The sequence below is a fragment of the Neopelma chrysocephalum genome, unplaced genomic scaffold (assembly GCF_003984885.1).
Source record: "Neopelma chrysocephalum unplaced genomic scaffold, ASM398488v2 Primary Assembly neopelma1_336b, whole genome shotgun sequence".
Classification (NCBI taxonomy): domain Eukaryota; kingdom Metazoa; phylum Chordata; class Aves; order Passeriformes; family Pipridae; genus Neopelma; species Neopelma chrysocephalum.
The window spans coordinates 254,660-282,431 of NW_020898000.1; the positions used below are offsets into that span (position 1 = coordinate 254,660).

The 27,772-nt window shown below is 46.8% G+C and overlaps 1 protein-coding gene across 3 annotated transcripts in view; it reads left to right on the forward strand.

Moving 5' to 3' along the window:
• The first annotated feature begins 1,542 nt into the window (after positions 1-1,542).
• Positions 1,543-27,772, forward strand: part of LOC113978511 (vascular endothelial growth factor receptor kdr-like) — a 131,225-nt gene continuing 104,995 nt past the window's right edge. For 2 of the 3 annotated variants that reach the window (XM_027705501.1, XM_027705503.1), the window contains exon 1: positions 1,543-2,274. In XM_027705501.1, coding sequence (XP_027561302.1) covers positions 2,211-2,274 — 64 coding nt within the window. In that variant the 5' untranslated portion in view covers positions 1,543-2,210. The remainder of the gene's footprint in view (positions 2,275-27,772) is intronic. The other variant, XM_027705502.1, reaches the window with a different exon arrangement.

Sequence of the window (27,772 nt, forward strand, 5' to 3'; positions counted from 1 at the left end):
AACCACGACAAGAATTTAGAAGTGAACTAAATAAAGGCCTGAAAAACTCCCTCATACCCTGAGCACAGTCCAGTATCACTAAACCCTCAATCTACATGCAGCATAAGGTCTAATGCACCTGCTCTCTCTCTCTTCTTTTGAAAACAAACTGAACAAGACTAACAAAAAAATACATTAAAAACCATGTAACTGGTATGGGAATAGAATATGTGCTGCGAAGTTTGATGTGAGCCTGAGATTCCTCATAGGCACAGGAAAAAAAATGGGAAAAGGAAGGAGAGACATCACCAGCTGAAGAGCTCCCTGGGGGACAGAATAACTCCCTCCCCATCACCTGAGTCTGGCTGCATTTCCAGAAGTGCCCCCTACATGCTCTGGGACATCTCCTGGGATGCCTGGCACTAGCTAAGCACAGTTTGTGACCCTCACAGCTGAGCCTGTGCTGGCCCAGGAAGGAGCTGTGGCTTGAACCAGCCCTGAACCAGGAAAGTCTGCTCTCCAGGTGTGTAGGGGAAAGGGGAAGCGTCTGTGTGTCCCCTGCCAAAATCACACTGTCCCCACCATCGCAGGAGGGCTCATAATTAACCCTGAGATTAGCTCAGCTGGTTAGAGCCCAGTGTTAAAAATGCCAAGGTTGTGGGTTCAGTCAGGTTCAATCAGGGTTCAATCCCTGAAAGGGCCATTTGCTGAAGAGCTGGACTTCAAGACCCTGGTGGGTCCCTTCCAACTCAAAATATTCTGTGATCTGAAGAAATGTTTCCATCCCTGCTGAAATCCTGCCTGGCATGGCAAGAGCGAAGGCACGTGCCAAGTGCCTGGAGATAATGCTCAGGTGACAGAGCTGCTGTGAGAAACCCAGGAGCCACCGGGGAGGCAGATGTGCTGTATAAATAATAACACCGTTGGGGTTGCCCAAATTATCCTATTTAAACAAGAAACTTTCTATGCACCCTAGAGGAAAGGGATGCACAGCGTGGCAGCAGGAAAGGGAGGATGGAGGTGACATTCCAGCAGGATACAGTGAGTGGCACAAAGAGAACCCCAGACTAACAACCAGGGGGAGGAGGGCACAGAGTGCTCTTGCAAGAGAGCCCATTCCTCAGCTGGTGTCCCTCTGTGCTCCCTTTCCCAGTGTCCTGGAGCCCTGAGAACCCCAGGGCCGGGAGGGAGATGCCACCTTTCTGCCCCTGGGGGAAGCGGGGGCAGGACTGGGGGAAGATGTTGCCATTGATGCTCCTGCAGCTCCGGCTTTGCAGGGACGGGCGATGCTGGGAAGCAGCAGGGATTCAGTTCTTTGCCCCATCTCAGGCAGCAGCAACAGGAAATCCAGGAGCTCTGTGAAATGACAGGGAGGGAGAGAGAGTGAAGTCCCCTTGCCTCGACTGGTGACGTCTCTCCTTCCTCCTTTTTTTTTTTTTTCCTGTCCCTATAAAGAATCTCGGGCTCGCATCAAACTTCCCGGCGAAAGCCAAGCGAACCCAGAGGGGTGTGGGGAGAGGGAGAGAGCAGCACGCCCGGGGGCTCCGGCCATGCCCCAGCCCCGCCGCCCGCCCGGGCCCCGCGCGGTGCCCCCCGGCAGGTAGAGCCCGGTGGGGCCACGGCAGCTCCCGCTGCTCCTGCCCTTCTGGAGCCGAGAGACCCGTCCCTCCTGCCGACCTCCGCAGCACCTGCACCTCTCTGCATAAATACATCCAAGAAGAGGCTTTGCGGTGCAACCACCTTATCCCAAACTCCAAGCAAAGGACTGCCGGGAGCAGCGACTCGCTGAGTGGAGGAAACTTTTTGCCAAACTTTTTTCTAGTGCTTTTCCTTCGCTTTTTAACCCCTTGAGTTACTCAGCACCAGCCAGGAGGGCCGGGGAGGCTTCTGAAGCAGAGCAACGCTCCCCTCAGGCACCCCAGGGATTAGAGAAACAGGAGAAAAGGAGGAATAAGGTTATTGTGGAGAAGGTGGGAAGAAAAAACTAAGAACTCGCACCTCGAGAAGAAAGGAAGGAAAACACACTCTGCAGCCCCAGGATGAAGCAGTGAATGGAAAGAACAATTTAACTGGAATCAACAAGTGGGAACTTCTGCACGCCTTGTCCTTCCCCTCCCTTCCCGCTGCAGCCCGCGGGCTTTCACAAACTTATTGCTGGAAAAGAAAACTTGTCTCGGACCGCGGACCTCGCCTCGCACGGGATACAGAAGTCACTGGCACTGGCCCCGGCGATGCTGCCCAGGCCGAGCGCCGTCCTGGCCGTCTGTGCCCTTCAGGGGCTGCTCCTGCTGCACGGTAAGAGCGGGCACTGCCCCTCCTCTCACCTGCGGGACGGGGGCGCGGGCAGCGCGGGGGGCGCGGGGTGCGGACCCGTCCGGGTACCGCCGGTGCGCTCCCTCGGGGTGCCTGAGGAGAGCGCTCCGTGATGCTTTTTGTGCTTTTTTGACGCTTTTTTCGCTCCTGCGGAGCCCCGCCGGCCCGAGCGGCCCGGGGAGGTGTCACCCACCTCGCACCCGCGGTACCCACTGGGCAGGTGCCGCCTTTCTGCCCCCAAACCCGTCCCTGACGCCTCAAGTTTCACATATTTCACATGAAAACTGATCTTTGAAAGTAAAGGTTAAAAAAAAAAATGACAACTCCTTGAAGGTGTCGCGTGTATGGCTGATGCTTTTTTCCTCTCGAGGTTTGGACGCTTGGTTAAAAATAGCAAGTTGCGGGGATTTGCCAATTTGTGGCTTTTTCCCCTCCGTGTGGGAGGGTTTCTGGTTGTATTTGATCGTTTGAGGCAGAGCTGAGGTAGAAAAGGCTTGAAAAGGAGGAGCTGTGGTGTGTCTGGGAGTGCCCGGGCTATCCCGCTGTCCTGGAGCTCACGTCAGAGCTGTGGGCACAGACACTGTGGGCAAACCCCGATTCTTTTTGATATTCCCATTCTTATCCTTTGATATTTCAGTTTTCATTCACATGGTGTTTCTCTGCTGCCTTCCCCTTCTCAGCACAGGTGCCAGCTTAGATTCCCCGTTCTCCAAAACTCATTTTCCTTGCAGCAAACGCACTGTCCCCCCGGATTCATTCCCGATTTTCGCTGATATCAGAAAAGCCAAGAGGCAGGTTAATGAGATTTAGAGGAGCTTTTCCATCTGCCGTATGACTTTTCATTATCTCATTAAGCATGAGGATTTTGCTGGATTACTGAGCCATTCATTCATGACGCTGCAAATTGTGTAAGGGAGATGGTCTGTTGTTTACTGGGGAATTCCTTCTGACAGAAAGGCTTTTTTATTATTTTGAATAGGGAATGTATTTCACAGCACATGGTTGTTGCTGCTTTAGCATATTATAATCTTTTCATAGTTAAGAGGATAGCTTCTGGAAACACCAGGAAGCATCACTGTCCTTGATTTTCTTGGATTCATTTGGGGATTTAATGTATTCTCTCTGCAGAAAAGAACTGATTGGTGGGCACCAGTCCCAGCGAACTTCACATCTCCCCTGCAGTACCTTCCCCACAGTTACCTGCAGAATAAATAGCTAAGCCTGTGCTCCAAAGGGCTTGCCCAGCTTTTCCAGGAAAAGCTGAAGCAGCAAACCTAGCAGGTGCAAAGGAGCCCCTCCACCGCAGGGATCCCTGTGACCCACAGTGCCCATGGAACCCCAGGGAAGGTGCCCACATTACACCCCAGGGAAGCCAGTCCTGTACCATGTCAGACACCAGCACCCACAGCTTGAGCTGCACCTGGAGTGGTGTCGGAGCTCCCTCAGCCTGGGAGGGTTCCCACACTGTGCTCCATCTGGCTGACACGTGCAGGAGCAGCCAGCTGCATGCTACAGGAATTCCAACGTCTGGATAGGCTGGAGAAGGTGCCCATAGAAGGCTTATCACCAGATATCCAGCGTGGATTGCATAAAGGCATAAATCACCATGGAATTCTGTGGATTACAGAGGGATAATAACAAGTTTTTGGGAGATGGGAGGAAACGTGGCTTGCCACGAGTGTTCCTGAGGCTGCAGGGTGAGGTGGAGCACAGTGAGGTTTTTACTGAGGAGGTGGGGAACAGGCAGAGATGCTGCCCACATTTCAGGGCTGCTCAGGTCCTTACTCACCAGATTCCTGTCCTAGTAATTCTGACCCTAATAACCTTGGAATTTGGTTGAGATTCGTTTTCCCATCAGTGCCAGGCACAGAGGAGGCCAAGAGAAGGCAATGCCTGCATCCTGTGACAAAGGAAGGAAGGCACATCCCTAACTGTCCCCGTAGGCAGAGTGATGATGGACTTGGAAGCAGCGTAATGGATGTCAGAGCCCTGTCCATCATTAGGGAGAGATAACACATTAGCACAGTCTCTGGGTGCCCTAATTAGGCTGGAAGCCAACATGAGACAGGGCCAGGAAGTCTGAGGATTCTGGATAGCACTGATGCTCTTGAGGTATTAACTCCTCAGCCACTTTTCCCTCAGAGTTCACCTCCAGCAACAAACTCAAGGAAACTCTGCTTGACCTGCCAAGTCCTGGATCTGTCCTGCAGGCTGGGGGTCAAACCCCCTCTGGGATCTTTGTGGCCAAAGTTAGGCAGAGTTGTGCTGAAGAGGCTGACTCTGATTCCAGTCCAAACAATTCCATCTGCAATGCAGAGAGAAGGAGAGTGGTACAACTGCGAGAGCTGCTCAGGACCGAGGTATCAACTCCTCAGACACCTTGTCCTCAAAGTTCATCTCCAGCAATGAAACTCTGGCCATTAAATTTATCCAGCTCAAAGGATGGTCTTCTTTAGAGAACTCCTGGCTTATTTGGTGCTTTCAGCAGGGGGAAGAGACCATACAAACACCATCCCAATAACTGCCCACCTTATTATAAAATACAGCTTTAAATACATCTTTAGATTTCTAAGACAGTTCTATGAGTATCATTAAATTTCCACTTTCCTTTTTCTTATTACACAGCTCATGTTCAACTCCTTGGAGTACTAGTTAGGGTCTTTCTGCTCAGAACCTTTGATGTAGTAATTATTGTGCAGGTGCCAACAGCTGGCCCATGTTTTAGGTAAGGAGTGGGATGGTTAATAATCAGCCCTTTGAAAAATAATCTGCAGAGAAATTGTTACATGAGCGACACCTTAAATTGTGCATGAAAAATTTAGCATCTTTTACCCCCTGACATTATCATCAAAAAGGTTTTCAATATGTGAGCAGTCCAAGTAACTCTTCAGGTATTGGAATAAATTCAGTGGTTTAATACCGGGAAGTATTAAAGATTGAAGAATAAAAATGAGGTCCTGCCCAATCCCTTTGAAATTAAAGCATGTTTGAAACTGAATTTTTTTGTTTGTTTAATTGTGCAATGTCTTCTACAAGTAGAATATACATGTTAACATGTATTTCAATTTATTCAGTTATACCACGTATCAATAGCCGAGTCAGAGGCTTCGGAGCTCGGACTCCTCCTGGTTTTCCAACTGGGATGGTCACTGTGTCCAGCTGGGATGAGTGTGGGCTCAGTGGTGCACAGTGTCAGAGGCACTGAGGGGTTGCTTTTGGGTTTCCTTAAGGCAGCTGGTGCTGCCCAGTTGAGAGTGGGGGTATCTGACAGCACAGGCTGTTGATGGGCTTGGGTAAACCAAAACTGTGTCTCTTAATTGGTGTTATTCCTAGACATTTGCTTTACTGTGGGAAAATGTTATAAAAAGCAGAGAAGCCTTTTTTTAAGATGGTGATATATGAGCCTCCTGCTGAAGCTGCCACATTCAAAACCAACTGGAAATCTCTTTACCCTAATTCATCCATTTAAGGCAAGGAAAAAAATGTGAAGTATTTCTGAATACTCCCTGAACTTCTAAAAAACAGCACCGTACCCAAAAGAATACTGGGGTTTGTTGAAGGTTTCTGTTATAAGAACTTTTAATATTTCCTTTGAAAATTGTAAAAAGGATTTATCTGTGCACATTTCCCCCCATTGGTCTGCTCCTACATATAGATCTGAGTAAGAGCAACAGGGGCCACTCAGGTTATCTCTGTCCTTTCACACATTCCCTAAATTGTTCATTTTATGATTAAATATTGCTTGTGCCAAGCAATAGCTCACTCTACTGCAGTTTGAAGTGATATATTGTTGGGCCGAATAGAGAATATTTATGTTGCTGGTAGATTTATGCACCAGGGCAAAAGGTTTCCAACCACAACAGGAGATTTCTTAGGTACAGTCAGTGGTAGGTGATCTGTGCTTTTGGTAAGTTTGGCTTCCAAATTGCCAGCGCAGTTTGAAGGAGGGTGAAAACCTGCCCCATTTTCAGAGACGAGACACATCTTTTGCTTCCAGAGATATTTGCAAAGTATATGCAGCAAGGGTCACTTGATCATCAGCAAAGGACAGGGTGAACAAAGAAACTGCTTTCAGTTTACATTGCAAAACAGTTTTGGGGGCAGCAACAGCAACCTGCATTTTTTAAAACTACACAGGAAATTTCCAGGAGGCAGCGCTTGACTTTCAAAGAGAGTATGAGAAGGACACCGAAGCACAGCCTTACCAAACCTCACATGCTCAGCTTGATATTTCCTCTGATCAGTCCTGCCCCACCTTTCCTTTTCTCCCTACACCAGCCTGATGTCACTGGAATGGGAATTACCAGTGGAAGTAATTAAAAGATATTTGGAGTATCTAAACAAGAGCTGGGAATGAAATAAATGTGTCCCTAGTGTTTTCCTTCAGAAAGCAGCTCAGATGACTGACAGGACATGAAGGTTCTGAGTGCCAATCAGGATATTCCTGCTCCTGCAGTGCTCTTTGGGAAGAGCATCTAACTGTCCTCAGTCACAGCCCCCAAGAAAAATTGGCCACCCAGATCAGCTGGCATAGAACGTGTGTAATAGAGTACTGATCTCCTCACCACGTCAGGCACTTCTTTAATTTTCCTTTTTAAGGCCACAGGGAAAACAGGAGGAGCTGCCAAAGCGAACCAGCCGAGGTTGTTATCTGGAAATGGCATTTAACAGAAGTGCCTGCTCGAGGCTTGCCCCAGGGAGCAGGACTGAGCAGCAGAGAGCTGCAATCACCAGGAGCCAGGCAAGGTTAGAGCAAACCACGGGCATCACGGTGTGCCCTCAGAGCCTTGTCCATGAGCTGCTGCCTCAGTGGGGAGGAGGAAGGTGCAGAGGAGGGAGGGAGCCTGATCTCATGAGGCCGTGATGAGCAAAACTGATGGCTGCCCACTCTGTGCAAATCCCTCATTGCTGAGTGCTGGACAGGCTTCCAAAGGCTCTGGAAATGTAAGCAATGAATTTATGTACTCAGAGAGCTGAGCTGTGCAATTGTTAACTTTTGTATTAGCCTGCTACTCACAGTGTAACACAACTATGCATTCTGATGGATGGGGAGTATGTCTGTGAACTGTTTTATGATGGAGAGTGAGTAAGTCTGTGGGCATCTTTGTGAGTCACTCCAATACCCTCATCTCCAAGTCCTTGGATTAGTCTGTCTTTACAGCACATGCTTTTTGTCCCCACTACATCCTACATCCCTCTTCTGCTCTCCCCCCCCTTTCCTAGATGTCTCCTAAACTCCCCTCAGGGCTCAGGATTCCTTGAATTTTTACATTAGAAGAAGCCAAGAGGAATTTCTCAGCCCTTCCACAACAGGGATCTGCACAGTCTCTCTTCTCTGTCCCAAATCAAAGTTTGCCTTTACAATTGTCCTGGTGTAGAAGTTTTTGTCAAGTCAAAGTGGGACTGCCTGGGACCTGCAGCTGAATCTCTCATTTTCTTCAAGCAGCTGCACAAACTGTTCCTGCTGCACTGAATTTTTACAAGAACTAATTTTTTCAAGTCTTCCAGTATCTAGAAATGTAGAAGGAGTCACAGCTTGTGCATGGTGTATGTGTAACCAGTGTGCAGGGCTTTTGTTGTGGCTCTAAGCAGTAGAGCTTTTAGCATTGAGGAGTCCTTGAAATTACTGAGCAACAAGGAAAGAAGCTCATCTAACCCTTCGATTGATGGAAACCTGAACAAGCCAGTTTTCCTTTGTGCCTTGCATGGAATGGCAAAAGCATATGGCCCCCCAGATTCAAAATTCAGCCAAAAACTAAACTCAGGCCCGGAATGTAAAGGAAATATATGGACCAGCCTTCTATTTTCAGATCTCTTGCCTTTGTCTTCTGCATTTCCACATAGGTTTCCTTAGATCTTCCTGTGTTTTTCTGAACTGTGGGAACATGATTGCCAAGGAAGTGGAGAGGGGAGTTTTCAGCCCTGCTGGGATTGTTCTTGATTTGAGGGTCAAGGAAGCCTGACCTAGTCATTACCTGTTCCAATTTTTACAAAATCCCCATGAATCTAAACCACCTCTGCCAAAATGTTTGCTTCCTTAGAGCCCACAGCTCAGAAATTGCTCACCTTGGATTATTCCTTACAGATACAGTAAGGTCAGTTTGCAGGAAAAGCACCAACCACCATGGGGGTATTTGCCTATTCCTCTATAGCTGTGAGTAAAATGGGGCTGCTCACAGGGACACTCCACATTAACACACAGAAGCAGCTAATCTGGGAGGCATTCATCCTGTTTGCTGTGAACTCATAGCTCATTAACTGAAATCAGTGCTGAAAACAATCATTTAGGAGTTAAAGCAATTTCCCCCCAGTCCCCAGAGCCTGCAGTGGTGATGTTGAGTGTGGGGCCTCCCATAATCCCAGTTCTCATCCTCAATTCCCTCCCACCTACTGAGGAGGGCTCACTTTGGCCCTTTGCAGCAATAAGGATCATACCTGAAAGCTGATCCTGAGCAAAATTTTGGGTTGGGTTGTGCAGGGGTTGCTGTTTCAAACCTTTAATGTGCAGACACCTACTCCAGCATGTCCTCCAGGAGCTATAAAACATGATTTTCCCCTCTGCTTCCTCACTTATTCTTCCAGCTGCCCGAAGTGGCTCCCACAGGAGCCATCCCACATGCCCACACAGTAGCATTTGGAAGCCCTTGGTGTGGGCAATCCCAATCACAATAGGCTTCCATCCAGGAAATGCCTGTTGGAAGAGATTGCCCGGAACCCTTCGGCACAGGAAGGCGCGTGGGACCATGTTTGAAAGGAGGGAAGTAAAGCCCTGTAGATTATCAGTTGGAAACCTCAAGGTCTCTGTCTTTCCTCGCAGAAAAATAAATCCTCCAGGTGCTGTGTTGTCCGGCACTGGGTACATCCCCCTCTGCTTAGGGAAGAGCTCCCACTCCACCCAGTGCTGTCTCAGTTAATGCAGTCACTGATTTGCAAGGATGAGGGAAAGGACTTCATGAGCTTCCACTGCTTGGAAGCACGGGGACTGCTTTGCTTCTAAACCCATGAGGAACATCAGTAGAAATTATAATGCAGCTCACAGGTGTGGGGAGAAATGCTTTTCCCAGATCTCTTTCTGGATGTATATGAGGCAAGGAAGTTGTAGGAGCTCTTGCTGTATGACACAGCAGGATCGAGCTGCACAGTGAGCTTGGCTGGTTAAAAGGATTTTGTACTGTTACAATTAAAGGATGATTCAAGTGAATGTAAACAATGATGTCAGCCTGAGAACCTTTTGAACACAATTTAAGCTATTACATGGTGTGAAGCAGAGAGAATCAGGTAACCTTTTGGCCTGCCACATTTTTTCTCTACAAATGGATGATGTCTGGATTATTTTCATTTCGTGTCCGTGCACTCAGGGCAAGCTTTCCCTCTCAGTTCCATGGGTTTAAAGTTCTGCTTGGCTGAAGACAATGGCCTGTCTTTGAATTGTCCATTGTCTGACCGAGAACATTTATTTTATTGTGGTTGTTTACACACTCTGTGGTAGAATCTGAGGAAGAAAAGAACTGACTGAGAGCTGCTCCCTCACTGCCTGCTTCAGAGGCAGCGATTTTACCAATCTTGCTGGAAAATCCTCATTTGTTTCACTGTGAGGAAGCAAAGGAACCTGGAAATTGTGGCCCTGCAGCAACCCCCAGCTGTGTGAGGCATCACACCAACCAAGCCCTGCTGCCGCTCCCGAGCGCCTGGCGGACGCGCTCCCTGCACATTTGTGTTGGCTGCACAGACCCCGCTCTGCTCAGGCTCCTGGAGGCTCTAATGCTTAAAACAACTTTCCTTTAGTCTTGGCAAATCTTCTGTTGTAAGGGTGCAGCAACAGCTAAGGCAAGGGAACAGGGTTTGGCCTAATAGGAATTATCAGAGAGTGATTAATCCCCCAACTCCTGGGTCAGCAGGAAGGGAGCAGACTGTGCCGTGGGGAGGGACTGCCTGGGGCAGAGCCTCCCCTGGCTGGGAGCTCCATGCACTTGGCCCATCTCACTTTGAAAGTGTGTTTCTCACAGCTCATCATCCCACTCAGTGATGACTTTTCCAAGTCTGATGATAGCATGGGTCTCTGGGAAAGGAAAGCCAGTGGTTACCATGAAGCCACTAATGATTCTGTTAACAGTTTTATTACTTAATCCACTGATACATCAGCAAGGAGATAAACAGTGTGATGTATTTATAGGTTTGGAATTGCTGTAGGGTTTCTAGGCTGTGCTCCCACTTGGACTGTTTTCTCATGGCTTTCCCAACAAGCCAAATAAACACGAGCTTCGCTCCCCGGGTCAGTTTGGGCAATATTACCCTGCTCTAATGACAGAGGAGTGCAGGTTGGAACAGAAGTCCCAGTATGGCATGACTCCTGGGGTGGAGGAACTGTCTGGGAAGGTGAACTCAGGAGAACAGGAGGCTGCTGAGCAGGGCATGTCAAGGGTTCCCCCCATCTGGCTCCAGTTGTACACTACAGTCCCATCAGGAAGTTTTTTCATTATATATACAAGGCTGATTTATTATTATTATTATTATTATTATTATTATTATTATTATTATTATTATTATTATTACTACTTTGGAGACATGAGATTATTCTGAACTAGTCTATTTATTCAAATCTGTGGTATAAATTAGCCACATACTTTGCCTTCTTTATTGTTGTCTACTCTGTATTTAAAAAGTAATGTTCAAACCTACATGGTGAAATGCAATTATTAATTTAATTTAATAAATCATGAAGTCATGTGCCTTCTTCTGGTGAGTGAAATTGCTCTTTATTGAATTTCGTGCATAACTTTCGTTGCTGTATTGTCATTAAAAAGAAACTACTAACCTTATTTCCTGTCTGGCATGTCAGAGCTGCTACACAATATCATCCAGGGCAGGCATCCACAAACAGGCACCTCGACATCCCACAACCCTGCAAGTGCAGACTAATGCTCCCAAGAGAAAGGTTTTCCTTTTCCCATCCCAAGAATATGTGCACAATTTGTTTTAACATTCTTCACAACAGCATCTTCAGCTTTCTGGAGGGTTTCTGGCAGAAGGACAAAAGAAAAGGAAAGGAGACAGTTTTGTCTGGGTATAAATCTCAGTTTTCATTTGCCAAACCTGTAGCTGCACTTATGAGAAAATCAGGGCAGTAAAGCTGAAAATTCTGTGCTCAAAGTGAGATTACTGGAAAAGCTAAAGCTGAGCTAGTTTTGATTTCCATGGAGGAGAGTTGGCATAGACACAGTTCATGGCCATTTGTTCTTCCAATATCACAGTATCACTATACTTTAAAACATTAATGTAGACTTTGAAATACCACCTGGATTTGTGGTCTGGCATTGCAACTTTGACATCCTGCCTTTCTGCCTCCCTGTGCCTGGGACATGCCTTAGTCTGCCCATTTGACCTAAAAATTTTGGTCCCAACATCTTCCTGATTTATGTCATTTTTATATAAAAATCCTGCTTTCGAGATAGTTTACATTAAAAAGATAAGAGGTGTCTTTCAGAAACAGGCTTGGGAAAACAGGAATAATCATTGTAAGGTAAATGACTGGGTAGAATCTGCTTGGCCAGAAATATGACACAAAGCTGAGGGCATGAATCCCTGGCCAGCATAAATCAGAGCCCTTTTGAACACAGCTAGCTGCTCCAGGGGCTGCACATGCCCAGGGCAGCTCACATCACCTGGGCAGTGCTGCAGTGCCTTCAGGGGCTGGTTTGATGCACAGAAAAAGCCGCCAAAGATTTTCTCCTTGTGCAGAGAGTATATGGAGGGATGTGCATTCCAACTGTGCTGCCACTGTTCCTCCTCCTCGGGTGGCTGCTGCTGCTTCTTCGTGTCACAACTAGTGTGACAACACTTTCTGATTGCTGAGGTGGAGATCACCTTGGTGGTGAACTAACCCTTTTCCTGAACCAAGGGTCAAGTGTAATCTTTAATCTTTAAAGATGTGTATGAGCGAGATGTCAAAGGCTTTGTTCAGTGACTCTGGGGTTGCTATTGCAGCTTCTGGACATTTCTGAGAGAGTGCTTAAACTCTTTCAAAGCATTCCTTTTGCATCCTTGGAGTAGCAAAGACAGTTAACATTGACATCATTAACACCATCACCATTGTGGTTCGGGGTAAACACCTCACCTTGATGAATCAGGCAACTAAAGCTTTGCAGAGCCATTTTTTTGGGCTCCTGATTCTTCAGTTCCCAGACTGACCAATATATCTGGTCTTGTCTGGTGTCACCATAAGTCTTCTTTAATTTAGAGCTAAGCTGACCAGAATTAAAAAAAGACAGGAGAGCCCAGAGCAGCCCAATTCCTTTAGTCATCTTTCCTGTTTTCAATTCTTTCTGCTTATCTCAGTTCTGGTCTTCACATCTGCTGGTAGTGAAAGCAGAGTAGTGACACTTGGGTGTGGTGGGATGTAAGCAGAGTATCTTGGATGCTGCTCTCCTTGCAGGGTATAAGATAAAGGAATTGAGAGGAATTCTCAGCATACATAGGGCAAAGGTCTCCTTCATGCTCCTCAATTTAATGGTTGAAGTGATGTCCTATAGTGTGTATTGTACTGCCAGCCTTTGAAAGGCTGCCTTTCTGTTTTGATTCTATATTGTTCTAAGTTAAATGGTAGGAAGAGAGAAATTGCTGCCACCACAACATTCTCTTATAGGTCTATTCATTATAGATCCCAAGAGGAAACCGAGAGTTCCCTGGACAATGGGCTGATATACAAACGAGCATACATTAACTTTCTGGGCTTGTATAGTTCATTTTGGCTGCATTTCCTTCACATTCTTAGGAACATGAATTCAGACATAATTTGGTTTGATGTCTTCCTCTGCCTTGAATTGCTGCCTTGTTAGAGGCAGAGGCCTGACGTGGAAGTGCTTTGGGCAGATGTGATGGTGCATTGAGGGATGTTCCTGGAGTGAGTGGGAGCTCCAGGAGCAGAGGGGACCAGCCCAGGAGGTGGAGGTCTGGCTCAGCTGGGTGGGGGCTCTCAGGTGGGCTGGCCATGAGCCATGATGTTTGAGTCACTCCACTTTGGCCCCCCGCCCTTTAACAAACACCTCAGGGGAGCTCACTTGGGCACAGCTGTGCTGGCTTTGGCAGCATGGACTCCAGAACAGGGGCTGCAGCAGGGTATGATGGGGGAACACCCCGAATGTCTGTGGGGGGAATGGCTGAGGGAATTCCCGCTGTGTTCCCTGCACTGGTGAGTGTGGGGGCTGCTCAGTCCCTGCAGGAACTGCAGTCTGTGGGTGCCTGCCATGCTTTGTGCACTGTGGCCCTGCACTCCTCTCCACAGCACGGGTCTGTTCTCTGCTGTGGTGCCTCTGCTCTCTGTACATCAGGGGGATCGGAATCTCCCCTCCTCCCTTGAGGGAGGGGCCATCGATGTTCTGCAGAGGAAAAGCAGCTCAGGAACCGCAGTAGATTTGCTTCATCTTTCACTCCCATCACCAGAGGAAAAGCCATTTGAAGCTGCAAGGATAGAGAGGCATTTAAGGTTATAAGGATTAGGACTGGGTTGCTGTGATAGGCTTGGCCTGAGCTGTCAGAAGTCACTGGCATTGATATACAGGGCTACATTTTCCCTTGAATTTCTTCTAACGTGGCACCTCCCTCAGCCCCTCGGTCTGCACGGTGAAGTGCCTGTGGCACACACACACACACACACACACTGGTGCAGTGTCACTCCAATTGCATCTACATTCCAAGAAGCCTCTTGGTTCCCATTCTGTCTGTGTCTTCTGGCACAGAGACATTTGCAAAGCTAATTTGCAGCCCTGATTTAATGGATTCCCCTGCTGAGTGTCTTTTACAGCTAAAGAATTCCAGATTGAGAGTTTGTTCTCATCTCCCCTGTGCACATCTATGTTGGAGGTACTTCTTGGAGAGCTGGTTAATGAGCCTGGAGTGTGACTGACTGAGGGTTTGTGCTGATGTTCAGAAGGAGTTTCCCTCTCCTTAGAGCAAGGCAGCCCTCACACACCTACAGCCCATTGGCTTACTTGCTGCTCTCATCCCAGTAGAAATAAGGTGATCATAGGTATCAGGCTGTGCAAGGGAATACTGGATTTATCAAAGTTGGGAAGCCAAAGGAGAAACCCCCCTCTCCCAGAGCACACTCGTTCTGGAACTTGCCCTTTAGAGGAGCAGAGAGCTGCAGTTGAACATCCTGCAGCAAGGGCTCAAAGACATCCCCATTTCCTCCTTGCCCCAGGGGCTTGCCCCACTGGCCACCCTCAGAGGAGAGCACACTGCCCTCCACACCAGATACTCACTGGGGCCAGCTCCTTCCAGCTCCTGCAGACACCCAGGAGAGCCCTTCCCTGGATGATCCTGGAGCTCAGCACAGACCTTGGAGCCAATTTCCTCGAGCTCTAATTCATGTTGCAGGTGCCTGTGTGACCTTAAGGAAGATACTTATCTGTCTTGAGTTTCCAGCAGTATAGAACAGCAATTAATTACTTACCAACCCCACAAACATTTGCAAGGTTAAATCCTTTTTCAACCAAGTCACAATTCCTCTTAGAAATGCAGACTGATTATTATTATTATTATTATTATTATTGCCATTTTGGCTTTCTCCTTTCTCAGCCAGGATGTTTTGCTATGACAGCTGCACCTGCCCAAACCTACAGCTCAGGTTTAGGTGTCACTATCCCCCAAAATATTCTCATTTTTGGGCACACTGTATAGGATCTGCACCCCAAAAGACCCTCAGAGGGTGGGCATAGCCACGCAGAAAACAAAACACACTTGAATGATACACACAAACAAAGCAACCCATTTCACAGATCTTCTCAAACCTCGCTACCAAAGCTCTAATGCTTATGTTAGTATTTGTTAGTACTTTGTCTTGAGGAAGGGTGGGAAGAAGGACAAAAAGAGACATTGTTCCTCCTTGGAAAGTGTTTTGTTTTTCCCAAGCAGCAGATCTTTAAGTACTTACTTTAAGCACACATTTCTGTGTCCAGAGGGTACAAAGACATCTCGGTAGGACAGCAGCCAACAGGACAAGAGGAGCCCAGATGGAGTCAGTGTTGTGCCTGGGCACTGTGTAGGGTCAGGATTAGGGTTGGCTGGGTTTATCCATGACATTCATTATGAATTCCTTACCTACCCTGTAGCAAAGTACTTTTGTGAAGCCAACCCAGAAAGGCTCCTGAACTCTCTTCAGCCTCTGCTTCAGTTATACATGACTGATTATTATTTCTCTTTTCACATGTAGTTAAGCCATTAAAAAAAGACCAAATTATTGGAATTATTGAAGTGCTAGAAAGTGGATCTTTCCATCCAGGCTAAGCTAGAATTACAATTGCCTAATCTCTTACCAAGCAGCTTCTCTCACTTAAAACTGAACAACAAAAATGAGTGTTCACTGGAATATGCTATGCTGGCATTTTAATTAGGATGGAAATACATAGGTAAAACAAAATTCCTGGGCATTATCAGTTTTCATACTATTTTTCTATTTGTCAGCTGGGGCAATCCATTTACTGCACGAACTGCAGTGCTGAGGGACGGTATCTTCGTGCTCCAGAGCAACATATTCCCAAGCATGTTGTCTTTGGCATGGCCAGTATTTTATCTGCCAGAGCCAACATTAATGAAAAATTCCTGAAAAAATTCCACATTTCAACACAGCGACACTCTGATGGGAATAACAATCTTTTCTGACCTCGTTCAAAAGGAGGTATCAGGCAGGATACAAATAGGAAGGTATTCCTGACCCCTCCCCTCCCCAATTTGGGTGCGTTGTGCTGAGCTTGCGGGGTTTGCCTGCTTTTAGGAGTGATCTCAGCACTGTCAGGCTGTGAACTCCCCATAACCCCTGCACCCCAAATCAGCATTTGTCAGAACAGACACACGTGTGGTCAGAGCCCCTGGGCTGGTGACACCAAGAACTGCCTTCTCCTTCTGTAGCTCAACAGTCTCATCTCTTTGAAACAGAGTTTTGCAGCAACTAATAAAGAAATCCTGTCGGTATAGGAAGGAGTTTCCCCTTCTGGGACGATGCTGGTGACACCATGAGTCCTTTTGACATGGGATAGGATTTGTGACCCATGATAGATTTGATCCATGGTAGATTTGTGATCTGTGATTTGTGAATATTGGCCGAGATGTTTTGCAATACAAGGGTTCATCCCCTCCTTGCAGCAGACAGACTGCAAAACTGAGAGCAAGTAAACGAAGCTGTGAAATAAAAACCCAAATCCTGAGGAAGGTGGCCTTAAATCACTGTCACCGACTGCAAAGTGATAATGCAAGGAAATGGAAGGGACTAATTCACTTGATTTGCATGAATTGAGTTCTCCCAGTCAGGCTTTCCCTTGGGAGTTCAGAGCATCATGTGCTTTCGTTGTGAGCAGGGTAGTTCTGGGTTAACTGGCACGTGGGCTGTGCCACAGTGAAATCACTCATTTGAGCAAGACAACAGCTACCCCGAATTTCTCCTTCAGTCCCTTCACTTGAGCCTTGCACAGCCAGACCATCCTTCCTGCTCTGGAAAGGCTTCTTGTCAAGGCAGTCCCTCCGATGTGGGCAGGACAGGCAAGCCAGAGCTGTGGGAATTGTGAAAGATCCCAGAGTAGGACAGAGAGGCCATTGTCAGGACACCTTTATTCATGTAGTGTAGGTCACTCAGTAAGCAGAGAAATAAGTGAGCTTATCAGCAAGCGAGGAGAAGCCCACATATCCAGCCAGGAAAAGCCCACATATCCAGCCTCTCCAGATGCTGTCCGAGCACGGAAACCTTCCTGTGACCTGCAGTTGGTGGACCAGAACAGAGGGCAAAGGAAAATCAAGACTTGCAACTCCCAGGCCTCCAAAGCCAGCATATTCCACACATCCACACTTGACAAAAGGCAGGGCCAGCAGTGTAATTTATTCCCCCTGTAGTCAGAGCCCATGACAGGTCTGCCACCAACTGTCTGTCATGCCCTGGAGACAGGAGGGAGCCTGACAGTGCAGAGATAAGAGCAGGTGCTGATTCAATGCTGTGATCCAGCACATGGACACAGTGTTGTGTAAATTCTCCTGCTGCAGCCCCTGGAAAGTCCTGTCTTGCCAAACTCTCCCTCCTTTGGAGATCTGTTTACCTGGCAGTGAGAGTGCAGCGCGTTCCTCCTGTGCAGACAATGTCTGTGACGTGCTCATGCTCTGAGCTGCCACCGTTATTTCAGCTTTAAAGGGATGCAAAGGGAGGGACAGGTTCTTGCCAATCACAGACTTGCCTAAATATTTATCTCTGCAAAAAAACAGTTTAGTTGCTGGATTTTGCCCAAGGTTGGTTCTGATGAGAGACATCAAACACAATATACATGAATTGGGGACAGCACATCTGGCATTGCCTGTGTGCTGTAGGAATATAAATAAAAGAGCCAGTAAACTCCAGCTGGGGAGTTATTTGTACTGCAACAAGGCTGTCAGCTTCCTAATATCACCAGCCAGTGAGAAGAGGGTGCCATGAATCACTGAGGGCTGCTCTAGGGTCCCCCATTGGCATGTGCCCTTCTTTTTGCATGAGGGGACTCAAGATTGATGGATCATAAACACTTTTTTGAAAAGGATTTGCAAGAGTGCTGAAAAGAGTGGCGGGCCAAACCAGGGCAGCGCTGCCAATATTTAGAACATTTCTCTGACACGATGATACTTTATTTTTGGAAGTATCTGATACAAATGTTCTTTTCCTGGAAAGAGTCCTTCTCCTGCCTGCTCCCCCCGCCTCCCCCAGAATGCTGGTGCCAGAATTTCTGTTGCAACTTCCTTGCCTCCAGCAGTTTCCTGCCATAGATTTCCCTCCCCTCTCTCCTGGAACTGGTGGTCCAGGTTGCACCCTGCATTGTTCTGTGGGCCTGGGAGGAGGCAAAGGGCAGCACCCCCAGAGCAGAGGCACCTAGAGCTGCTCAGGATGGCAGGGGGGATCTCTGAGGGCTCCCAGCTCATCCTGTCACCCTGGGAGGATGTCTCAGGGAGCCACGTGCGCCCCTGATCTTCTGCTTCATAGTGTGAGCAGGACACAAGGTCTGGTGGGAGCAGGGAATTGCCAGAGCTCTGGATCCATGTGCAGGGGGGCACTTCAGTACATGCACATCTCACTCCTTCCCATCCTCTCATCTGAGGGGAGCACTGCCCTCAGGATTCCTGGTGTCCAGCAGTGCCTTTTACTGCATTGCTCTGCAAATGGATAAGTACAACCTTTAGATGGGCAATGAAGACATGGACAGAAGCCTTGGAGCTGAGGGTTCAAAAAACTGCAATGCCCAAAGAGTCATTTTGATCACTTTAAAGCAAATCATCACACAGAGCAGCCATGGAGAGAGGCTTATCACTCTACTTCCCTGATTAGCCCAGGACACTAATTTTAGGCACTTTAAAAACAGTGGAGGTCAAATTTACTGTGGAGGGCAAGGACCAGTGATTCAGTTTTCTTTCTTCTTTGTAGTCACTTTTCACCTTGAAGAACAAAAGGGTCTAAAGTCAGAGAACGTTTATTCTTGAGTCTTGCCAAAGTCTTTTCTTTTTTAATAAACCATCACTAAAATCTGGGCCCATTGCCTTGACAAAAGAAAAGAATATCTTTGTGTACACTTAGGAGACGGGAAAGAGCCTGAGCCAGGCCTAGTCACAGATAAAGGAATTCCGGACATTATTCCTTGTGCTCCTGGGGGTTGTGACATGGGATTTCCTCTCAGAGTGGTAAATAGCACTGCAGTTGTACAGCAGGGTGGGGCCAACCCTGGTTTCTTTAAAACCAGGAGAGATGAAAGTTCTGAGCAGAAGGACAGGCTGGGTGCACAAAGAACCCCTGAACGGGCTGAGGGTGCAAATCCACCCCTCCCAGAGCACTGCCCAAAGCTCTGCCCTTCCCAGGGGCTGGAGGTGCTGCCAGCTGGGCTCTGCTTTGGGAAGAGCAGCGCATGGCACAGCAATATATGTATAACTCCTTAGAGTAGCCCAAAATCTCAGGGCTTGTCAGCACCTTACATGTTCCTCCCAGATCTGAGGGAGACAGACGGAACTTGTGGGGACACAGGTTTGTCTTGGGATGACTCTGGATCTTTGCTGCCTTCTCTCAAAGCCAGACAGCATCTCACTGCACACTGTGGGACCCTGGCTGCCCATCCTGGCCTGGAATGGGACCAGAGAGGGTGGCTAGGGCAGGACACCCTCGCTGTGAGCTTCAGGAAGAGCCTCACCCTGCTTTGGAACAAAAATTAGGCAGCCTAGGTCTTTTGTAACTGAAAGCACCTGTCTGTCTTTTGCTGAAACCTGCCCAGGATTGGGGAGAGCAATTTTTAAGAAAACAGAAGAGCTGAAGCTGCAGATTTTATCCTGTTTGCATTTTAAATCAAAAAATATTCAAATTTGTACCTGTATTAATTCTTCTGTTGGGCTTTGCACTAAGGAGTCACCAAAGTGAACTGATTTTGCAGTGCTGGGTGAAGGCAGGAGGGGGAAGGAACGTGACTTGCTTGATGAGGGAGACAAGAACATCAAACTGGTTTTATATTTGGATGTGAATACAAAGCGATTTCCTTTCCTCCCTCTTCCTGTGGCTGTCCTGGAGGGTCAGCAAGGCCTGCAGCTCCTAAACCTCACAGTCATAGCACGGCTTAATGGGAAGGGCAAAGAAGATTTGCATGCTACTATTCTCCAAATCCTCAGGATTCAGGTCTTCACTAATAAACGTTCATTTAAGGAATTATCAGTGGAACAGATTAATTCACATATTGCAGAAGTTTGCAAATAGCAGGTTCCTACAGAAGCCCTTTTATTGCCTTCTGATTTATTGATGGAGATCTGGATTACAGCTCTGTAATCCTCCTACCATGTAACAACACACCTGCAGACTTATTTTGCCTTTAAACTACAATGGGGTCTCATGTCAGCACAGGGAGGCACATGATAAAATTGTAAAATCCCACTTGTAAACTTCATGCAAAGTGGGAATGTCAGAGAGGCTAAACTGCTGCTTCCAGTACAAGACCAGTTTGGATCTGCTGTGAAGGATCTTGTTCCACTGGTGAATAAGACACCCAGGAAAGGAGATTGAAGTCATGGCTGCTCCCAGTCCCCACTGCACCTCACTGGCCAAGAGATCGTGTCAAGAGGGTCGAAGTCCCTACAGGACACATGGAAGACTCTAATCAAGTTCAGAACTGGAGACTTCAAAGGAAAAACAACAAATTTTCCTTCTTTCTCAGCGTCTCCTCACCAACCTCCCCCATTTTTCTGAAAACCGTGGAAAAGAGAAAGTTCCCCTGTTGACTGTGGCAATAAAATAACACGTCTAAAATTCCTGTTTGGCTGCTCCAAGGAACAACAAGGCTCAATGAATCATATACACAGAATTACTCATTTTCAAATGGTAAACAGGTCATGCTTAGCCCTGGTACCTCAGAGTTGTGCCAGGCTGCCCAGTGCCCATCACTGCTGGGTGTGTTTGGGGGCATCAGGGGAAAATCCAGCTGGAAAAACCATCAGAATCAGGCCCTGGGATTGCACCTTTGCCACGTGGCTGTGGGGCAGTAACAGCCCTCACACATCGGGAGAGTGCTGTTATTGTAGGAATTGGGTCATGTTTTCTGAGCCCCATAACACGCCACTAATTCAGGCTTCTTTGATATCGTGGTACAATCACATCAAACCTCTTCAATGAACTACATTTCCATGGCCAAAAGCCAAACAAAATTGAAAAATAAGCAAGAAGAACCCTTTTAGGAACATCTTTTTTAAAAGCTAAACAGATCTAATACTTGGGTTAGGGACCCGTAGTTTTAAAATAGCTCAGATAAATTAAGAACACCAAAACTGATCTGCTGTCCTTCCTCCCAGTGGTGGTGTGAGCACAGGAGAGTTTCTGTTTCCTCACAGGGGAAAGTGTCCCTTAATTTCAGTGCCGTTGCCCAGTGACATGATCTCTTTACATGGGCCTGCAAGGTGGAGCCAGCCTGGGCTCAGAGGACTGTTCCCACTGGACAGATGTTCCCATCAACACAACAGCTCCTGTGAATAAGGTGTGCGGGACTGGGGCTTCACTTCCAGCTCTTTTTACTCCTAAACAGCGTTTTTTTTCTCCCAAAGCTTCTTTTATCCTCTGACCTTGCACTAAAGCCCAAATGAAATGCCTCACAATTTTCCTAAATGCTCTCTTTATTCTTATGGCTCCTGCAGGAACCACTGCTATGCAGTTAATGCTGTGCAGTTGTTTCTACCCTAAGACCTTTCAGCCAAGGGTTTACAATTTGGCATCTGAGGTCTCAGCCTGGAAATTCATCTCTGTTTTTGTACTCTCCCCAAGAGTCTGTTTTAAATTGATACAAACATTTCAATAGCTTAGGAGTGCAACAAAAAGCTCGGGCTCCCTTTCCAGCTGGAAACCAAGCATGTTTCTTTGCCTTAAAGTATTGCATGTTGTTGGCTGCAGCACTGACTGGTCTCATCTTGGCTTGGCCGTGCAGATCCAGGCATCTGTGTAACCTTATGGCACATCCAGGAAAAAATAAAGCCCACTTTCACTTGCTTTTCCAATGATTCTGTTTCTCTGCAGTGGGTGTTGCTTCCCCCTCCCGCCCTGATACACATCATGCACAAATACCCCACGTTCTCAAGGGGCACTGGGAACCTGCTGGTTTCCTTCAGCATGTGGAGAAATCCCTCAGTGCCACAGTCCACATCTGCCAGACCATAATTCATATGCAGTCCCAAGAGTTTTACTGACTAATCAACACAAGAGGGAACAGAACTCTGAAAGAAGTAAGGACCCCAGCAAACGCTGGCTCTACCTTGGTAAGCTGTTTGTTTATTTTGCAGTATCTCAGATCTGGATTTCATTACTGGGATTAGTTCTCTGAAATCTTAGTGCACAAATCAAGGCTGTATGTGTGGATTCGGGATGGAAGGAACCTTATTAATTGCCTAGATTTGCATTATTCTTTCATCCCCACCTTGGTGCTTTTCTCCTCCTGAATCTAAATGGTGACATTTTTCTTTCTTGGTGACATCAAGTTTTCATTTTGCTTTCATTCAGTGCTCACTTAACTTTCATGATTCTCTTTTTTCTTAGTCATTTTCATACAGTTCTGTATTCCTTCCCAGGGCTTCAGATGCTCTGCAAGAGATAGTCAGGAGAGAGCTCCAAAACCAGGAGCTGCTTTCCTCATTTAACTACTTTTAGAGCCCATATTTGTTGATTTTGTTAACTATCCAGCACACCAATTAATTTTATTGTTCAAAGGGCAGCTGCACATTTTGTCTTTCCATAGGAACTGCAAGAAACTTTTGGGCCGAAGAGGTGAGATTTGTAGGAAAAGAAAACCACGGTGTGGTTGTTTCTCCTCTGAAATTGATAAAAAAAAAAAGAAACAGTTTGGGGTTTTATAAAAAACCAGTTTTTCATTAGAAAATTACACTGTGGCAAAATTCAGTGTAGAAAGTGGCTGAGTGAGATGCAGTTTTCCAGGAAAGGTTCTCCAGCCAGGACAGTCTTTCCGGTCACAACCCAATGATGCCATGACCTTGTCATTGGGATACATGTGTAGGATGCTGGAGACTCCACGTTCCTTGGTGGAATCAAGCCTCTGGATCTGTCTCCCACTACTGGGGGCCTGCCCTAAATAACTGGCTATTTTTAGATTAGTCTTTTTCTGTTGCTGCTTTTCATAATAAGCAAAACCTTTGAAGGATTTGTGTTTTATCCCTATGCACAAGAGGAATTAAAATAAATAAATAGATCTTAAATATTTAGATATGAAGAGAGAAGAATTTCCTGCCCAGCTTTAGCTGAGCAGCGTAGGTGGCTTTAATGGGAACTGAGGCTGCTCCCGGGTACTTGGCAATGTTTGCTTTTCTTGGAAGCAACTGTGGTAAAGCACCTTTAAAAGCAGGATCCCACAAAGCAAAGCTGCTGTTTCCGGGTCACTGTGCAATCCGCTTCCCTGTGCCATAGTTTTTCCAGATGATGAACTGATCTGCTGTGATCTAACCAACATGTTGGAGAGGGGATCACTCCAGCTAAGGGGCTGCAGCAGCAGGGGGGACACAGCCAGCACTAGGACTGGAGTCCTGGAAGTGCTGACCACCCTCAGTCGACCCAAAAGTCAGGATCTGGCAGTCAAAAGCCAGCCTGGCTCTGGGCATCACACCTGGGTTATCACCCACCTGCTGCCCCTTCTCTGGGCTGCTCCCAGACACCAGCAACTGCTCTTCCCCCGACCCTTGGCAGGTCACTGAGCTGAGCTGGGAACCTGCGGGGACAGGAGAGGGGATTTTTGTCAACAGGCAGCCATGCTATGCAGACTTGATAAATATGTGCAGTGCTAATTCAAAGCAGATTCCTGCTTTGCCACAAGCAGAATTCCTCCAAACCCTGCCATCAAAAACATTATGTCACAGCTGTGGAGAAGCCTCCCAACCAGGGGAGAAGCTGGGGTCATGTCAGGGGAACAGTGCGGTGGAGGCTGGAAGGAAGTGACTGAAGCCCAGTTCCACGGCCTGGTGGAGTTTGTCATTAAGAAGGATTTCACAAGTGATTTGCAGCCAATTCCAGGGGTCCGATTGGTACTTTCCAGCTTAATGCAAACCAGTGAGGAAACCAGCTCCCAGACCAAGTTAGGCCAAAGTACCCAGGGAGGTTGCAGTCCCAGGATAACATCGCCTGGGGCTGTGGAAATGTAACTGAAACTGGGATTGGTTTTAAGGAGATGGTTAGGTTCCCTCTCCCCATCTCAGCAAACAGCTTTTATCTTGTCTCCCAAAATAGCAACCTGCTATCCTTCAAAACAGACCTAAAAAAAAGGGAAAGCCTCCTGAGACAGGCGCACGAAGCCGAAAGAAGTGGAGCACGGAGCTGATCGAAAACAGATTCCAGCATCAAGTCCAAAGTCAGCTCCAGCCCATTTATTCTTAATGGGTGAAGTTGAGAAACCGAGAAAACAAAGTAATTACCCACCAAGCAGATTTTACTGACACTGAGCATTTACATGTTTGTGACCCACACAATCCCTGAATTTGATCGAATCCATCTCTCTTCAGTGTGGTGCATTCATTGAGTCGACCTCAGGAGGCTCTGGCTCATTTGCTTCTGGATTTATAGCTCAAGGAAAAAGGATAAAACAATTCTAACAGGGGTGGGCTTTTGTTCTGCTTCACCCTGGTCATCCACCTTCCCCATTCTGATTTCAGCTCCATCCCTCTTGTGGCCTTCCCTTGGCCTGCTCCTTCTGCAGGTCAGTGATTCACCACACAGGAGGACACAGATGTTCTTTACAAAGAAGTGTTTCCATGCAAGCTCATATTTTTCTTAGAAAAGAGGGCTGGGGATGAGGAATGAGATGGAGAGGAGGAATTCACCATTGTGTAAAAGGCCTGAGAATAGGTATTGCCCAGTTTCCACCAGAGTTCGTAGGGTGCTGCCTATAGGACACCCTGGCACCCCCAGGGAGAGGGTTGACTGCAGGATTCACACCAACAAGGAGGAAACCTCGAGTAAGTGGCCTGAGGAAAGAGGTGGTCTCTCTGAGCAGCTACTCCATAAGGATTTGGTGGTCCCTGGGCACTCATCCTGCTTGATGGCTACAGTAGGATTTACCTGTGGAGTGTGGTCAGAGGTTGTTTTGCAAGTCACCCTCTCATCATTCAGCAGAACTTCATCCAAATTCCTCTCTCAGCTCTTGCATTTCTCAGGAAACAGCCCCAGTCCTGTTTCAGGTCTGGATGGAGGATGCTTTTGAGTCCAAAGCTGAGAACGCCCACTCTGAGTCTGGGGTAGCACCAAAGAAGTTTGGAAAGGAGAGAGACCTGTACTCCAAGTCAGGCCCTGGTTGGCCACTCAGCAGATCAGCAGGGCCCCAACACTGCCCAAATGTGGCAGTTGAAGGTCTCAGGGGTTGTTCCATGTAGGTCATCAGCAAACCTTTTCTGAAGGACATCTCCCAGCACTTTATCTCATCTAATTTTAAATATTCCTAAAGATAGGCCTGGCATCATCATTTCCTCTGGGAGATGAATTGCACTGGCTGATGTAACTCAACCTTGGGAAGACTTTCTTTCCTCTCCCCAGACTCTTACCAGTTTCAACAGAAAAAGCAGATAAATAGCTGTCCTTGGTATCAGATCTCCCATGATTCCAATCTGTCTTGTTGAGCACCGCCATGTAATTTTTAACAATTTTATTATTACAGCATTATACACTGTGCTGTGCATGAAAATCGTTTCAAATCTATCCAAAGGGCTCTTGATCTTCAGGATAAACAATGTGGCAAGTAACCAGATTAGCAGCAAAAGGGATGTGGGTTTAAACCCTCCTGACCTTTCGCTGGAGACATGGAAAACTGGCAGGATGCTCATATTGAAGCAGAATTCCCTCTCTAAGCATCCTTGACATCTTAGATGTGTGAGTCAAGCTACAAACCTGAGATTCAGTATTTTAACTTTCCCTCCTTTAGGTATGGGCTGCATCATTGACTGAACACCAAAGAACATAGAGAAAGTGGTGCTCTGAAAGAATAAACTCATGCTTTCTGCTGTTTTTCAACAAACAGCCCTATGGCACCAAAACATTTTTGTCTTCAGTGGAGTAGGGACAAGTGTCCTTATTCTTTGGCTTGGGAGCCACTGAACAGGTTTCCTACTGAACAACACACACTGGAGGCACATGTTGATGGGTTTGGGAGGGTGTCAGTCTCATCTGGATGGTTTTCACCAAACCAAACCAATGGAGGGGCTGTGTTAGTCTCCCTCTTAAGCCTCACCCAGTTCTACCAGCTCAAATCACTGCTAACAAATCATTTCCATGTACAGAGATTTCCGGGAGGACAGACAGGATCCAGAGGGATCCACACATCCTATCCTGGTATTTCCCACCAGCTGGGCTTAAAATACTTTTTTTCAGATCTCCTTTTCAAGGTCATTCTGTGCTGTACAGGGCTTAGGGATGTGGTACAGGAGTTTACAGGGGCTTCCCAATAGGCTCATGCACAAGTGGATGACAGAATGAGAAGAAAGACTTTGTAATGACTGGTTTAGTCTGAGGTGGAGGAGGAGGGACATGAGGGAACATCCTTCTCTCTCCTGATACATCCAGGCAGAGGCTGAGTGCTGGCAGAGGACACAGAATGCCTTCAAAGAAACACACATTTTGCTGAAACAGAGTGTCAGGGATTTTGTAACTTCTCTTTCTCTCCTTCTCTGGCCATTTTAATGCCTCTCTAGGGTATCCATCTTACAGTTTTCCAAGGCCTTGTACTTAGGATGAATTATCATATTTTATTGTCCAAGGAGTAAGCTGACATACAGTACAATAATTTAGTTGACTTGGTATTTTTAAATACCGTGTCACTTGCTGATATTACCTTTTGTTACATGTAAAATTACTCTAATAATGAATGTTCTGTCTGAGAACTGAAATAGCCAGGCCAGGTGAAGTTCAAAGCCATCACCCCTCACGAGCTATGTAAATCTAAGTCTATATGGCAAGTGGGATGGTATTTGGGGCTTTAATTTGTGTGGTATGGCCCAGTGAAACTTAATTTACCAACCTCTTTAACTTGAGAAATTTTCATTTTCATCTGTTTGCTTTTGATTTATATGAGGGTTATGTTTCAGCTCCAGAGCTGTTGTTCAGAAACAAGCCTGACTGCCCTAAATTGCTATTGAATGTTGTTTCCTGATCACACTTTAGAGATGACAGGGACTGGATGAGCTCTCTGAGGTACCAGGACAGCTTTTCAACATGTGTGAAACCAGCATTACTTTATTGAATTCTGGCAAAAATTTCATTTCACCACTGACAGCAACTTGTATGGAAACCTAAGGGAAATCCCTCCCTTATGATGGTGCCAGCTTAAAGTCTGACCTCTGCTGGCAGCTGGGCTGAGTGAGGAGCTGCTGCCTGTCCGGGTTATTGTGTTGCCTCCAAAACACTGAATTAAGGCAATTTCTTGCCTACAGAAAAACAAACCCCACCTCAATTCTCCCTGTCTCCTGCTGGAGAATACGCAGCTTTAGAACTCTTGGTGCACCCTGTTCCCTCCCTGGGAAGTGCCACCATGGTACAGGAACATCACAGATACTTCCAGTCTGCCAAGAAGCGTGCAATAATGTGATTAGCAAGTAAAAAAATAATATTAACATATCATATCCCTACAGAAAAGAAGATGATTGGGGTTTTTTTATATCTGATTTCTTGTCACTTAAAAAAAAATTATGAGAAAGGTATAAAACTTTATAAATGAGCAAACCTATTGGAAACTTCTCTACTACTGCTCTAACTTTAAAAGGTCTTCTCTTTATCAAAACATTCACCCTGACCAAAGGGTGGATCACCAAAGTATAGGCAGCCCCTTTATTCCAGGTTAAAATCCAGTATAAATAGTAATACTGAACAGGAACAAGAGGGAAATCACTCCTGCATCCAGAGAGATTTACTACTTGTTGTTTTCATGAGAGGTCCTGGCTCATATCAAGATGGATTTCAAAAGTGCCTGATCCTTTCTGT